A 15632-nucleotide genomic window follows, 5' to 3' on the forward strand; every position below is an offset into this window, starting at 1 on the left:
TACAGAAGGCTAAGAACTATAATGCACAAGCCCTTTGAACCTTCAGGTATACTTCAATCACCTTCCTTACTTCCTGTGAAAATTGTAGATGAGGCAGAAACATGTGTGGAGCTTGGAGGTCATTCCCTAAATAACTGATGGACATGTATGAAAAACCCGACTAGTGTTATAAAAATTCATTTGTTCCATCACAACATCATCAATCATATGTAGGCCTCAATTGCTGTTTGGGTGGGGGAGTGCAGTAATGAATGCCAGACTGTTTGTTTGAAGCCAGGTAACTTGAAAGATGAAAATCTCCTTTTGATTTGAAGAGAAGTACACTTACCATTTGCAAAAAATGTATTAGCTTATAAACCCAGTTGTTATATGTCATGAGGGTGTCATGAATAAAAGATGAAGGTGAGCTATGAAGAAACAAAAGATGATGACTATCTGAATACACAAGGTAGGTTAGGAGTGAGAAGGTAAGAAGATATAGGCAGGTGGTTGAACAGTTGGCAAAGTGAATGACCAGGCTCAGATATCATTTGATAATGACCTAGTGGCTGAAGATCTTGAGGCAAACAATGCAAACACATCAGCAGCCTTGCTCCTTGACTGTCTTGACTTGAGCATCTTCTTTAAATAGTAACGTGACAGGTCAGGAGACCACTCATGACAAGTCTCACAGGTGAGATTGGACGAACACATCTGGTAAGATAGCTGCTGCAAATGAAATGAGGGTCTGTGTTGAGAAATGACATGGAAACATTACAGACCTTGACAAGTACTCTGAAGAATAAAATAAAAAAACATGACAACAAAATTATACCATTAAAACACAACAAATGCAAAATGCTAACTGAGCATTTACCAAACCACAACAAAAGTGGGAAAAGTTATTGTTAATGGTATTAGCATATCTCCCTGAGTCACTAGAAAGTACTTTATCTCCTTCAGTTACAGATTAGCAGATTTATTATGTTTCACACATTCAGTGTTCCTTTTTCCTCCGTATCACATCCTTCATGACATAAAATTCTTAGTTTTTTGCCCATACATGTTGGTGAGTGTAATCCATGATAATACAATCAAAGTTCCTGACTTCCAACCCCAACTATATGGACATGAAGGCTCTTGGTTGTCCAGAACCCCAGGAATCATGAGGTGCAAGTGCATTGCTACCAGCCAGTAAACAATTTCCTTTTAAATCTCAAATGAAACTTAGGATTTACAAAGATCATCGATGTGGGGTAATTATGAGTAATAGATCTGTATGAAAAAATTTCTATTTAAAAATTAAAGTTCCTGGGAAACCAACAGTGTACTGCACATGTTAGTGCCATTTTCATGACATAAAGCTCACCTATCTTCTGGTTGTACAACCTTTAAATAAATATCGCTACGTAATGCTGATCAACTAAAAAAAGTCAATGCATCTCAAACCACCCCTCCACCGCCAGCTTCTACAATGAAGGACTGCCACACATCTGCTGGATTATCCTGTACATGCAAGAGCCAACAGGACTGCTGCAATCTTTCCAGTCTCTGTTGGAATGGTTTTATATGTGCCTGTTATGTTTATCATGAGGATGAGACAAACTGTCTAAAGGTTGATGAGAAACTTATCTTTCAAACAAGAACAGATGTGACAATTTATATTTCCCAAAACTGGGCTAATTTTAAGAACAGATGTGACAATTTATTTTTCCCAAAACTTGGCTAATTTTAAGTAATAGGTATGTGGTACAACAAAATCAAATCATCCTAAACTGTTAGCAATATAGAAAATACTATACAGTACATGAAAAGAAAAACAAGACACATCACACAAAGTTAATAGTATATGAAAAATTTTTGGAAATCATGGCCTGGTACTGAGCCCTTAACTTTAGGTTAAAAAACTCGGATCTTACCAGTTCCACAGTATCAGCATGATTGAGCTGAGCAGCATAATGCAATGGAGTAGCACCATACAGATCAACGGCTCCAATATGTGCACCGCGGTCTAGCAGTCGTCCAACAATTGTGGTTATGCCTCTGTAAAATTGTGGTTACCAATTTGAATCAAACAAATGGTAAATCAAGGTTTCATGACTAACCCTGATTTTACTTTCACTTATGGTATAGTTTTCCTTTTGTAGTAGTAGTCACTTGAGGCCTTGGAAGAAATGTTGTAGCCCATAACAGTATCTGGTCCTCAGACCACGTCTACAAATATTATTCATGATGTACTTGACTACATACTTTCATTCTCTTGGCATATTTCATATTGTGTTTAATAAAGGTGATATTTTTTGTTTCTTTCTACTTCACCTAAATTTACTTACATCCTTACATTTATTCTAAAGTTTTATATATAAATATAAGGATTTATCACAATGCCCTATATAAATATAGGGATTTAAACAAAATGTTGAAACAAAATTCAAATCATAAACAGAGTACTGTTAAGATATACCACTTATAGAATGAAGACAATCTTAGAGAGACTGGACAAAGATCTTAAAAACTATAGGCAGATTGTAAATTTAGTTTACTAAACATAAGGTAAATGAATAACTTATAGTAAGGTTCTGAAACAGAGAGCTCTATGGGCTGTGTATGGAGAAGAATTACCAACTTTCACAGCAGAATCAAAGATAGAATGGCAGTCAAATGATGGAGAAAGAACTGATAATGTAAAGCCAAAGCAAGAATATGGTAACCATAATTGCAATAAACAATACATGACTTAGTCCTGACCTTTGATGGACACAAATAATCCTCTCATGTCTTTAATGTGGCATCCATTGTCTTTCTTGTGTTACAATGAATTATAATTACTTCATAATAGTAATTACCATCAACATCATCACCGATCGCTTAGATTTTTCACTTTAAACTATCCTTCTATGGGGTAAGGTGTAATGAGCTTTCTCCACTCTTCTCTTTTGGGCATTTTCTGCCTGAATTCCTGACTGGTCTATGACTTGGTTTATGCTATCCTCTTGGTCTTCATCTTACTAAAACCATACCTACTACTACTCTGACTATTCTTCGCCCATTCTTACTGCCAAATGATCTTAATTTTTTGAAATATCAGCAACTTCTTTGTATAAAATATTATCTTTCCAGCACATTCTCAAGCTCAAATCTCATCATTTTGTCTTCAAACCTCTTCAAAATCTACATTTTTCTTTAAGTGACCACATTTTTGCTGCATATAAAATCACTGACACTGGCAATGTTTTAGCTGTTCCAGCTAAAATCGGCATTTAAGATAAAGGCCAAATGACAAATGTAATGAGATAACTTTTGCACAATGAAAGACTCTTTCAAAGGAATTAAAGCTCCAATGTTCTGTTTAAGTTATGAAAAATGTATTATCAGATAACTATTGAGCTTTTAATTAAATTTACTGAAATCAAAGGAGTACTCACTCTCAAAACATGCTGTGACTAGTTTCACAATATGAAAAAAAAAATCTAAAAACAAGGTAATTAAAATGCCGGAAGTGGATTCTTCATAGCTACATACAGTGCCCAAGAAAGCAACAATAAAACAACACTAGCTCTTACCTACTGCAAGCCCAGTGAAGAGCAGTTCGGAACTGGTTGTCTGTCAAATCTACATTACATTTAGGGACGGACAAAATGATATCAACAGCATCTAGTCTTGTTTCAGCAACAGCTAAATGCAGAGCTGTAATGCCATCAAAATCCTGCCAATTAACACTGGAGGGAGCTGCAGAAATCAGAGTTTTGACACATCCTTTGGCACCTGGAGCTTTACACATGGCTGCCCAGTGAAGAGGAGTTTTACCTTCTTGGTCTGGCATCAAATTATTTGCACCTTGTTTTATCAACAGCTTAACGTTTTCGTCTGAACCGTAAGCTGCAGCCCAATGCAAGGGTGTTCTCTGAAAAGAGTTTTATGCAATTCTTATTTCATAACAAATCTGATGCAAAAACTAGTATATATATGTATATCATGCATAATAAAACTTGGCAAAATTCAGTACCGAAAATAACTTTGCCTCAATTTCAGGAAAACATTTGACCTTTGCAATAATATAACCTTATAAAAGGAAAGTTACTAGTGACCTGTACTACAGATGTCCAGTACATCTCTCGGTATTGTTAAATGTTTGAAATAATTCTTAAAAGGCCAAGAAACACTTAAAACTACAGTCTGAAATGAAATCCAACTAGAACAACCACAGTTTTGAAATGTACACTACTGGCAATGAAGTACGTCTTACTGGTCAATTACAATCAACAATTAGGATTAACAAACCATACTAGTGAATCTAATAAAGGGATGGCTGAAGTAATTATGGTTTTTAACATCTGGAAGTCATAAAACACACTTAAAAAATGGGATATAATCACGATTCTCTGGGTAACCTTCAAAATACATTGATTTTAAAAAGTTTTTTTTTACAAGCCCATTAGCCATTATTACCTTTTACTTGCCTTTATCTTTTCCGACACAGTCTAAATTTACATAAGGAATGACAAGAGCTTTTCTGTCATTTTGTCAGATCTATTTGTAGAAAACTACTAAGAAAATTTTTTTACTTTTGGCCATGAATAAAAAATACAAGAAATTCTTAAGGAAACTTTGACGTCTCCTAACTCTGCATCTATTTCTTACCCAGAGATTCAATACTACTTGTAGAAAAATTTCCTTGCTCAAGATATAAGGGGTGAATCATAGTGCCCTGAAAACAATATCTTACAGTCTGTTTGATACTTATCATCAGAATTACAATACCTGAAGAACTAGGTTTGCCTACAATAAAAATTAAGTTTTGTAATTGTTAACTAAGTACTTTAAGTAATACCCATTTTATAAAAGCTGGAAATACCTTTTTGTGATCAACAGCATCTAAAGTCCCAGGTGAAACATACTTCACTAGAGCCTGCAAACATTTTTGATTATTATGATGAGCAGCATGGTGAAGAGGAGTTACACCCCTCATATCCTGAGCCAGCCAAACTGCACTGTGTTTCTCTCCAAGGGCATTGGATTTTGTTTCCACAGCATGTAGGAGATATTTGACAGCCCCATGATTACCCTGTAAATAGCAATCAATTATGAAGGATGCTGGAAAACAGATCAATTAGAAACGTTAATGCAGCAGAGTGCATGAAATTCTTTTCGTAACCGTCAAGTCTAATGATAAACAAAGCAAAAATGTTGTCTTTTTGTCATTCTACCAGGCATAACTAATACAGTAACAATAGCTCCCAAAGGTAAATTAGTAAATGAATATTTATTCCAGAAAATACAACAGACAAGTTACAAAATATCTTAGTTGCATTCAAGAGGAAACTGCATATACAACAATACACCTCACACAAACTCCACCTAAGTAGATTAACAATGCTAGGCAATGCTACAAATTCAAGTTACAATGGAGAAATAAATACTGTAAATGGAAAGAACACAATAATTGTGGACAAAAGGACTGCTGATATTAATTTATCCATTGATTATTAACAAACAGCACCTGATATTAATTCCTACATTTATATATCTCCTGGGTCTGTACTTTTACATAAATGCAACCTCTGTGCTCTTATTACAATTTTGTAATGATAAATGCACTAGCACAAGGGCATCTGTAAAACCAAGAATTTTACTTATAACTGAACAAGCAAAGGGCAAGATTGGCTTGAATGAGATCTCTAGGAAAAGACTTGACACTCTCTTCATAGCCTCTTCAACTGAAAAGAGCAAGCACTTTAGTATGAACACATACTATAGAGGATGCTAAGCAAATCCACTGTGAAAAAAAGTATACACTATCACAGAGGGAATTTTTACTCTATCTGTTCTGTGTGGTGTCTTCTTACCTCTCATTTGAGAACAGACCTTTTAACTGTGGTCTAATTAAGCCAATTTATAACAAAAACTAATAAATGAAAAAATACCAATTTTTCCTCCTTAGCCCTTAAGGGATGGGCTAATTATATATTAAACAAACCCCCAGACCAGGCACACTTTAAGATTGGCCAATTTAAGAAAAAACACATCAGTGGAAAGGAAGAAACTGTAAAAAAAGATCTAAAAAATTACAAGTTGAAAATGGCTACAACCCTGCTCCTCTTTTGCAAGACACTTGTAAAAATATCAATTTTAAAGTTATACATGTTTTTGCTAATAATTTATTTTATTCTGTAAAATTACAGCTCACACAATATCATAACAGATAAGAACAAAAATCAGTAACAAATTCTGAGTATACAGTATTTGTTGTAAAATATTTATGAGATATACCGAGATGGGGAGATGCAGTAACTTTTTGTGAGGTATACATGTTTTTCTAAAATTTCTTTGTAAAATTATAATTACAGCTGACATACTATAAAAAAAGATAAGAACTAAAACCAACAGCAATCCCTGGGTTTATTTGTGAGCAAATAAATAAAAAGTCGTCATGGGACAGAGAGGGGCAATACATTCCCCCATCAAGTCTCAAGGCCCACTAATCCTCCTCTGTCCTGCGCTGAGCTACTACAGTTGCCATAAGTCATTTATGGACCACTGAAGTGCTTTGAACATCTTTCCCCCTAAATTCATCCAAATCATATGGCGTGTAATGTTAATACTCATATGAGTTAGCCTGTCCATCACTCAAAACCTGTTATAGATCATCATATGATGATGCCCATCCATTAAGGGTTAAGTACTAAACCAGGAATCAACTCCTAGTGTTCCTTGAAATCATCAAACAAGTAAAGTGGAAAAAAGTCTGGTATGCTTCACAAAAGGAAAAATGCTAATCATACATAAAGGAACCTTCTAGTTACCAAACTGTCATGCAGCTATTATCCACAAATTTTAAATTTTAGAGATTCAGGCTAACTGCTACCAAATATTTCATCTGAATGGGCAATTTTCAATTCTACAGCATGAATGCCATAAGAACATATTATAGCATAAAATACAGTACTGCATTTGGATGTACAGTATATTCTTTCCTTATACACTAACATGACATTACTGTACAAGAAAACTTTACTGTTCACAGGCTATTATAAATCACAACATTATTGAGAGGACTAAAGGAAGCAACACTGTTACTGATTTCTAACACACAACAGAAAATTTTCAGCTCACCTTATAAGCAGCAAAGTGAAGTGGTGTGCACTTTTGTGCATCAACAGCATCTGGTTTTGCTCCAGCAGAGAGAAGGAGTTCAACTATCTCAAGGTGGCTGCCAAGAACAGCATAAACCAGTGCTACACGACCCCAACGATCACGAGTTTCCAGGTTCACACCTTCATCTAATGTGGAAAGACAAAAAAATTATTAGAATACAGACCGACAAAATCAAATAAAATTAATTTATATTGTTCTGTAAATACAAGCCTCTTGCTTCTCCTATTTAGTTTCAGTAACAGTAAAATTAGCCAAACACTGATATCATTTGAATTTTTCCAAATACAGGCAGTCCCCGGGTTACGATGTACCCAAAGTTCATATAAATCAGAAATTATTTCCTCCACACTACTTTGTAATCAAAATTTGGCAGTTTTTTTAAAAAACTCAATAAAAATGCAGTTTACATTGTTTTCAATACACTATTAAAAGTAAGGTTTTCTTAATTTTTGACGATTTTTTGGTTTAAACGTTTTCAAACAGAACCCGTTGGGGGACTTGATCCATGCTTTTGTCCCAAATATAACTTACTATGTCAACAAGTAAAAGGGGTTGATCTTTGCAAAAGTCATATTTCATGGTGCCACTTCCGCATGCCTCCTCCAACAGTATACATCTCTTAAGAGGTATTCACCTCAATCTGGTTGTTAAATAAGATGCTTCTTCTATCTGGCAAAATGTCTTTACACTTGATTACTGTATAATTAGAAGTAATGTAATCATAACAGAGATAAATTACATGTCTACCCACTACCTAGTAGTATTATGAGAGATGCACCTATGAACTGGTGAATGGTAACACTGGAATGAAAAGCCACAAAATTTGACTGACAGCTTCACCAACCAGTATTCCTTGAATACAAAACTACAGTACAATGAATTAATCTCATAAGATAAAAGTCTTACCTCTCACACTACTTCAACAGCATAATGAGGATATAAACCCAAACTTTATGCTCTAAAGATCACTTCCCATTGACAGAAGAAGAAGAAGGTAATCTTAAGGACTTTATGCATGGGTGCATTAATGGACAAAGACTGATATCCTATTCTTTGTGTTATCCATATTTGGGTACTTTATACTGCCCTTACCATAAATAAGGCAGTAGATGACGTTTGGGCAGTGTTCCCTTTGGCGGTGGGAAGAGCTTATCTTAAAGTAAGCAACTCTAGTTGTTGTATCTACATAGTAGAAGCAATTTCACTCCTTTCAGGAATTTCAGCATAAAAATAAAAGGTGTATTAATTGTATATCTTCATATTCCATTCTCAATAATTTTATCTCTATTCAATATGTACTATTGCAGGCCTAAGAATTAAGTCTAATTTTTACTTAAATTATTTATTATTTCCTAGATACAATCAATGGCCGACAGCAGTGTTACCATTTACTCAAAGGTCCTCTTTATGAAGGTCTACAAAGTACCACACTCAATGTAAAACATTCAAAATGAAGCACAGTCAACCATATATTTTATGAATCACTTGTAAAGGTTGTAAGTAACATCAGACCAATTTCTAATAAACAAAGTTGAAATATAACATAAATGCTAAAGAGAGCTTATAAAAATCTGCTACATGATAAATCACTACAGTTCTGATCATCTTCAGAAGAGATCTGTAATGTATTTAAAATCAACACGGCAGTTTCATGGTATTAGATGTCTTTTTCTATGTTTATCACTGGAAAAGGTCTTAGTTTATTCACAGTACAATCCATTTCATTATTCATTTGTAAAAATAAAACCAATCCATTTAAAAATCTGTCAAAGAAATAAAACACTGATGATACATTTGCACAGTAATATAAAAGGCAGTCAGTGACAACAAGTATTGTATACTAAGAGGAATGGTCTTTAAAACAACAAACATCACAATATATCACCTTGCAAAAGTTCTTTAACTTTCTGTTCATCTCCAATTATAGCTGCAGCATGGAGAGGCAATCCTGCCTGCCCTGGCGAGAAAAATGTCCCATGATATAAACCTCCCAGATGTGGGGAACCATGGGTAAGGTGATATCCAGCGCCTGAGTGAAACAACGGTGAAGACCCATACTGTGGTATCCCTAAAATAAAAGAATAAAACAAAACTTAAATGTACGAGATAATTTCTAGGGTAAAAAATTTAGCTTATATGAAAAACATAATCATATGGATTGAAGACATGATGTCCATAATATTTATGCCTTTAAATCTTTGAAATGAGGTAAACATAACATCTACAGAATTCAAATATTGTAACTCTACAAAAAAAGGAGTAAAATCTGAGTGGATTCCATTATCATTATTAAGCTTCAACCCTAAATGACTTAAACACATCAAAATATGAAGATAAAATAAAAGCTCACAAAATTATCAATAAAGTGGTTGGTTCAAGTTTGAACCATCACTTGTGTCACAAGAATTTTTCAAAAGCCTACATACAGCAAAACACAAGTCACATCTAAGGAAAGGATGTAACCCTCTACGTTGGGGACCCCAGCGATGATAAAGACATATACTGTATTTATATATTTATATTTACCACTCTTGGTTCCTAAAGAGCCAACAGGCTGTCAAGATCAGGCACATTACTAGGGGGGGTATGCCTTGTCAAATATTCTTGTTACATGTTTGAAATTTGCTGTTTTACCAAATCCTCCTTCAAGTTCAGAGTATCAAATACTTAACTGGGATACATTATTCCAATTTGCCAACTAATGATCTGGTCAAATGGAAGAAAGGGTGAAAGGTAGTGTTAAAGCTGTTGTACAACAGAAATGGGGAAATGGAAACTTAATTAAAAGAACAGAGCAAGGTAAAATGGGAATGCAGCAAGGGGCCTAGGGGACACTGCAAAAGCTGCTGAGTAATGCCTGCAGTGTGACATCTGAGACACAGCGTGGACTATAACACCCAACTGATTGCTATGGTGATAAGCGAATACACTGCCAGATAATGCACTTGAATTTGACAAACCCAAAGTCAAGCGCCTGCTGCAGGGAGACATCATCAGAATAAAGCTATGGTTTTTCACTAGTGCTTCTGTATCTCTAAATCCAGCTACCAAAAAGTACGAGACAGTAATTATGTAATTTCACTCATTTCTTACTATTTTCTTTTGACTTCTCTCACCCAATTCTAATTTCTTTGATTTTATTGAACAACAGTTACAATGCGATTAAAACATATTAACTTCATCATCATCATACAAAATTTTAACGTCAGCTTCTAATTTTATGGAAATGTAACAAATACTGTACATCTTACCTGGTGCACTAAGGTACGGTGGCATAAGAGGACTGTTGCTAAAAAAGCAGGGGCTTAGAGATGCTGGATACTGATTACCATGGTAATGGCTTAAGATGGATGGGCTATAATTCACAGGCTGAAAGATAAAATTTTCAGTATACAGTTGGCATCCAGCATTTAATTTTAATTATTAATCTTTTATCTACCATGCAAAATTCAAATGCCAGTTTATCATAATACCTATCATTCAGATACAACCGCCTTCATTCTATAGCAAGAGCAAGTCATATATCGCTGACAAGCATAAGACTGTCTAATCTACAGTGCGCTCGAAGTGAAACACTGTAGAAGGTATTGAAGCTTCTCCTTGGATCTGTTCCCTCTGCACTGCTTTCTATCTCTTGCTTTTTATTTGCTCCCTTCCCAAACAGCTGCCCAACTTTTTTTTTTCATCTTATTCCAGTTTTAATATCACCTTTAAAAACCAAATCCCCTGGGCTCAAGAAAGTCTGGAACATAAACCAAGTGGTTACGTATAACTACTGTACTTTACAACAAGACTCATAAGAGTATTGTTACAGCAATTTGTGCCTCATTCTGACCCCCGATTAACACCTTCAAAGAGAATTCTCCTGACGAAAGGTTGAATAGATCATTATGGCTCTTGCAGAGGTAGAGAAGACAGACAATTTTCTCCTGTTCAGATATACTTGTCAAACAAGAGTGGTCCTGATGGCAGACAAATGGAGGGAAAATTGCCAAATCACATCTACTTGTTCAGTATTTGAAGGACTGCATACTGGAGTTGCTGATGGTAAGCCCATTATTTATTGTTACTTCCCCAAAGCTTAATCACAAAACTGGATGCAATAAAAATATTATGAAAATACTTAGATGTTCTTTAGAACTTCATTTTGGAATAACTATTCAGGTAAATAAAAGACCATTTACTCTAGTGAGGTGGCCAAAGAAGTGTAGAGAGAACTGAGTCTAATTTTCTGCTGTTCTAAGCAACTTCTATCTATAGGCATCCAAACAACCTGACATCAAATTCACATACTGAATGCATTAACATAATCTAAAACAAGAAAAAAATCTAAATCCCATACGAGCTAGAAAAAAGGAAAAACTGCCAAGGTTATCATTAAGGGTAATATATCAACAACCAAAACCTTTTGTTCCAAACTGTCAAAACATGGATGTTAAAGACCTGAGAGAAGTTTGCTTTCATATCCTGACCCACCCTCTCTTCACTCAGTTTCTTTGCTTCATGTGTCAGGGCTGTGTGCTCCAATTCCAGACCCTTTGATTCAGTCTGCAAATGGTTTCTCAGGTCTTCACCAGGGCTCTAGCTCCTGTGGCAACCTAGGTTCACTGTCTGGCCTGCATATTTGTTGATACCTGGATGACTCATTGGTCTTGGCTTCTTTGAGGGAGGAGCTTGAGACATACCTGTGGCTTCTTCTGGGCTTGTGTCAGTCCTTGGGCCTGCAGATGAACTTGGAGAAGTCTGACCTGACCCCTTCCAATCATGCAGCCTACCTGGGAATGAATATCAACACTGCATAGAGTTGGTCTGCTCTTTTGGTGACAGGTTTCACCACCTATAGGAGACAATCCAGGAGTTTCTTCGTTGACATATCTTCATGAGCATCAATGCTCAAGGTCACCATCGTGCCTCACTTCATTCCAAGAATTTGCACTATCTTAGCAGATGGTCTCAGCAGGGCTCAATGGATTCTTTTCTGGGAATGTGTTCTTTATCTGGGCATTGACAGGGCTCTTTGGCAAGTGTGGGGGATGCCACTGTTGGATGAATTTGCTACTTTGTTGAATGCTACACTGCCACTGTAATGTTCTCTGTAGCCAGAGCCAGAGGCTTATGCAATATGTGCCATGCTCTGCTTACAAGATAGTTTGCATGTCTATGTTTCTGCCATTCAAACTACTGAAACTGGTTCTAGTAAAGTTTTTGACATCAGTCAATGCTCAGATGACCCAACATGTCCTTATGATCACTGCATGATAAGTTCCTAGATCTTCTGGATCTTGTCATACACTATCCCAGTCTTCTTCTTGCTTGGAGGCATCTCCTGATACTGCCCCACTTCCATCTGTTTCATTGTCATCCAGAGTCACTCCAAGTCCTCTAGCATGGAATGAAGCACTTTCTGCTATTAAGGGGCATTGCTCCACCCTCTTGTCTTCCTCCTAAACCATTTACCATAACTTCACAGGCAACAGTGAAACTTTCTTGTCAGGACCTGAATCTGGCGCTGCACAGCCCCACTTAGCCTACTTGTGAACCCATAAAATGCTGTCTCCTTGGGTTTGACTTTCATCACTTAAATAAATTTTCTCTTACTAGTTAGGATCAAGAAACTAAGCAAACTGTTTTCTAGTTAACACAACAAAATATTGAAGTTCCCAAAAAATCTCTAAATCCCAGACTAATAGTTAAGGGTTATGAAACAATTTTTAAACTTTAGTGCCTAATCTATATTCTCAAAATGGAGCTAGTTACAAACTGCTCATTTCTGATAAAGAATATAATCTGCTACTAGTAACAAAACATAAATGTTGATGTTGTTGACTATCTATTTTCTATAATTTTAATTGTATCAAGACACTGGAGAAAGATAAAAATGCCCACATATGTCAATAAATATTAAACTAATATGCAATATAAAAATTTCTACAAAATCAAAGTGAGTAAACTAATCTCTAAGGCAGGAAAATGGAACAAGACATTCTTACTGGGTATTACTGTACATATGGATTACAATACAAGAAAATGAGATACTACATTGCTACCAATGCTAAACACACTATTTTATATAAAGAACCTTATTTGTAATGAAAAAGTATTAAATATATGTTACTCACTTTTAAGAATGAGAGAACCTTTTCCAAATATACTAATAATGAAAAAGTATTAAATTTATGCTACTAATTTTTTAGGATGAGAGAACCTCCATCAAATATACTGGTATCTTGCAACACTGCTTCGAAAACTGCAACAAGCCATTTACCAATGTAATCTTAAGTTTCATGTAAAATATGTAATAGTAGTTACAATACCTCAAACTCAACTAAAGATCCTTTGATAATGAAGAAGTCGCAGTACTGTACTGTACAATATATGTAGCCTATTCTGTAGTTCAAAACTGCATTAAATGGATTTCATCAAACCCTATTAGTGAATATACCTCACCTACTGTATATAGCACCTAGAGAACCACTTATTAAAGCAATGCAAATAACAACATATATGTTTACACTACCTGATTATACGGAGAGAAACTATGGTAAGCATGAGGAGAATTAATCATGGAATGTGTAAGGGGCTGTATCAGGAGTGGTGGCAGGTTTGCTTCCGCTCCATCTTCACTGGTGTTCGAAACTGCATCAAACATGTCTTACTTCTCTCCAAATGAATAATGATGAACTTCCCATACAAACCCTGTTATGAAATAAAAAATCTATAAAACATCTGGGAGATGTTAGAAAACAAAAGCTGAACATCAATACATTACAAAAATGAATATTATCAATATATACTTCTGATTTTCCAACAATACCTGAACAATATTACTTCACTTCCAAATCGTAATTTATGAACGCAGAGACAAAGACATTTTTTGGTACTTAATTATCCCACACAACAATAACCTAGTACTGAACTATACTCTCACATTCAGCAGAGCCTGATAAGCACCTGTAAGTCTCCATTGCCTTAATGGTTTCAAAGTATGAGACAATCTTAATAAATTTTAATCAAAAGACTGGATAACCTTTACTGACCAATTATGCCAGAATTTAGTTCAATATAGGCTATGCATATATAATGGCAATATGGTGTTGGCCAAGAACACATACATCAATATAAACAAGAACACAAGCCTTTCCCTCATAATCTGTTTGTTTAGAGCTGTCAGTCAATATCGACAGTTAATATTACTGGAGAAGATTGTCTTGTCCAATTTCTGCAAAACATCTTCCACATCCAGGTCTTGAGTTATCCACTTTTTCATAATATCCTGGTCCAACCTACAGGTTCTCCTCTTGCTATTTCTATATCAAATGTTTTCTGGCCAATTTTTATCAATCCCTTCTTATCATATATATGAACCAGTTCAAATTTTGAAATCTCAAAACTGACAAGGATACATAATAACCTCACAATTCATAATCTAATAACCAAAAGCGACAGTAGCACCAGGTCACTGGGTCCTCCTTGGCTGGGGGGAAGGGGAGGATTTGGCACCATTGACCCCTCCTTAACATCAGAATAAAAATGTCCCTTCAAAGTGCATTTTGCAAAATTGAAACTTAGAAAAAATCCTCAATTATTTACACATTTTATTTTTTATTGTGATATTATTTTGCATGAAATATGTATACAGAATATTTTTTAAATTTTTTTATGAAGATTCGAAAGATATAATAAAAAATCGAGTAGGGATATTTGGATTGTAAATGAACATTATCCCTAATATCACGCACTATGGTAAGGACCTGGTACCCTAAGCTAGGTTAGGCTAGGTGTGTTTGGTTAGGTCATTTTCAAGTTAAAAATACACATTGAAACATGGGAAAATTATATAGGCTATTAAAGTCCAAAATACAATAATGGTTTAAAGTAAAATGATAGCCATACTACAAACAACATTATTTATGTAATAATATGCTAAAGCCTGTTTAACCACAAAGGGCAGTGGGGACTAAGCCACTGGGGGGAAAATCCAGAGGTTCCTTATCACTTGGGGGTCGGGTACCAACGAGATAAGCAATCAGAAAAGGCTAACCATAATTCTGGCTATAACTCAAGATATTAAACCTAAATTACGATGTCACGGACTTTTGATGTTAAGAATAACCTACGACTGTGATAACCCAGCTCATGTTACCATAGTCGGTGAATGAAGATAACTTACCAATTTCTCGAAATTTTCACAATTTGCTGTCAGGCGTCGTTCCATAACCAAAAGATTTGAGTAAAATCACACAAACAAATAAAAGGTTAGCGTAAATTTATCCATGGTAACGGGGTTGTCTGTTTTGACTTATCAAAACAGTGCTGCGCTGTTCTTCTTCTTCTTGTACCTTTCTTGCAAGAGCGAAGGTCACAGATTAAGATTAACTGGCTAACGGCGTAAAACGGGCAGTTAAGTGAAATTATGATGTTATATTTTAAAAGCAGGGGAGACGTATGCTGTATTCAACAATAATCAATCTAGATCTATAAAGCAAATATCATCTTTA

General features: G+C 35.3%; 1 protein-coding gene across 2 annotated transcripts in view; it reads right to left on the reverse strand.

Moving 5' to 3' along the window:
* The window catches only part of LOC136843853 (inversin-like), a 649403-nt gene extending 633915 nt beyond the window's left edge, over nucleotides 1–15488 (reverse strand). Inside the window, exons 1-8 of one of the 2 annotated variants that reach the window (XM_067112689.1) lie at nucleotides 15305–15488; nucleotides 13652–13830; nucleotides 10386–10503; nucleotides 9020–9202; nucleotides 7093–7259; nucleotides 4835–5044; nucleotides 3543–3883; nucleotides 1899–2022 (exon numbers count right to left, since the gene is read on the reverse strand). In XM_067112689.1, coding sequence (XP_066968790.1) covers nucleotides 1899–2022; nucleotides 3543–3883; nucleotides 4835–5044; nucleotides 7093–7259; nucleotides 9020–9202; nucleotides 10386–10503; nucleotides 13652–13783 — 1275 coding nt within the window. In that variant the 5' untranslated portion in view covers nucleotides 13784–13830; nucleotides 15305–15488. The remainder of the gene's footprint in view (nucleotides 1–1898; nucleotides 2023–3542; nucleotides 3884–4834; nucleotides 5045–7092; nucleotides 7260–9019; nucleotides 9203–10385; nucleotides 10504–13651; nucleotides 13831–15304) is intronic. The other variant, XM_067112691.1, reaches the window with a different exon arrangement.
* Between the last annotated feature and the right edge of the window lie 144 nt (nucleotides 15489–15632).

Source organism: Macrobrachium rosenbergii, chromosome 12, assembly GCF_040412425.1.
Source record: "Macrobrachium rosenbergii isolate ZJJX-2024 chromosome 12, ASM4041242v1, whole genome shotgun sequence".
Taxonomy (NCBI): Eukaryota; Metazoa; Arthropoda; class Malacostraca; order Decapoda; family Palaemonidae; genus Macrobrachium; species Macrobrachium rosenbergii.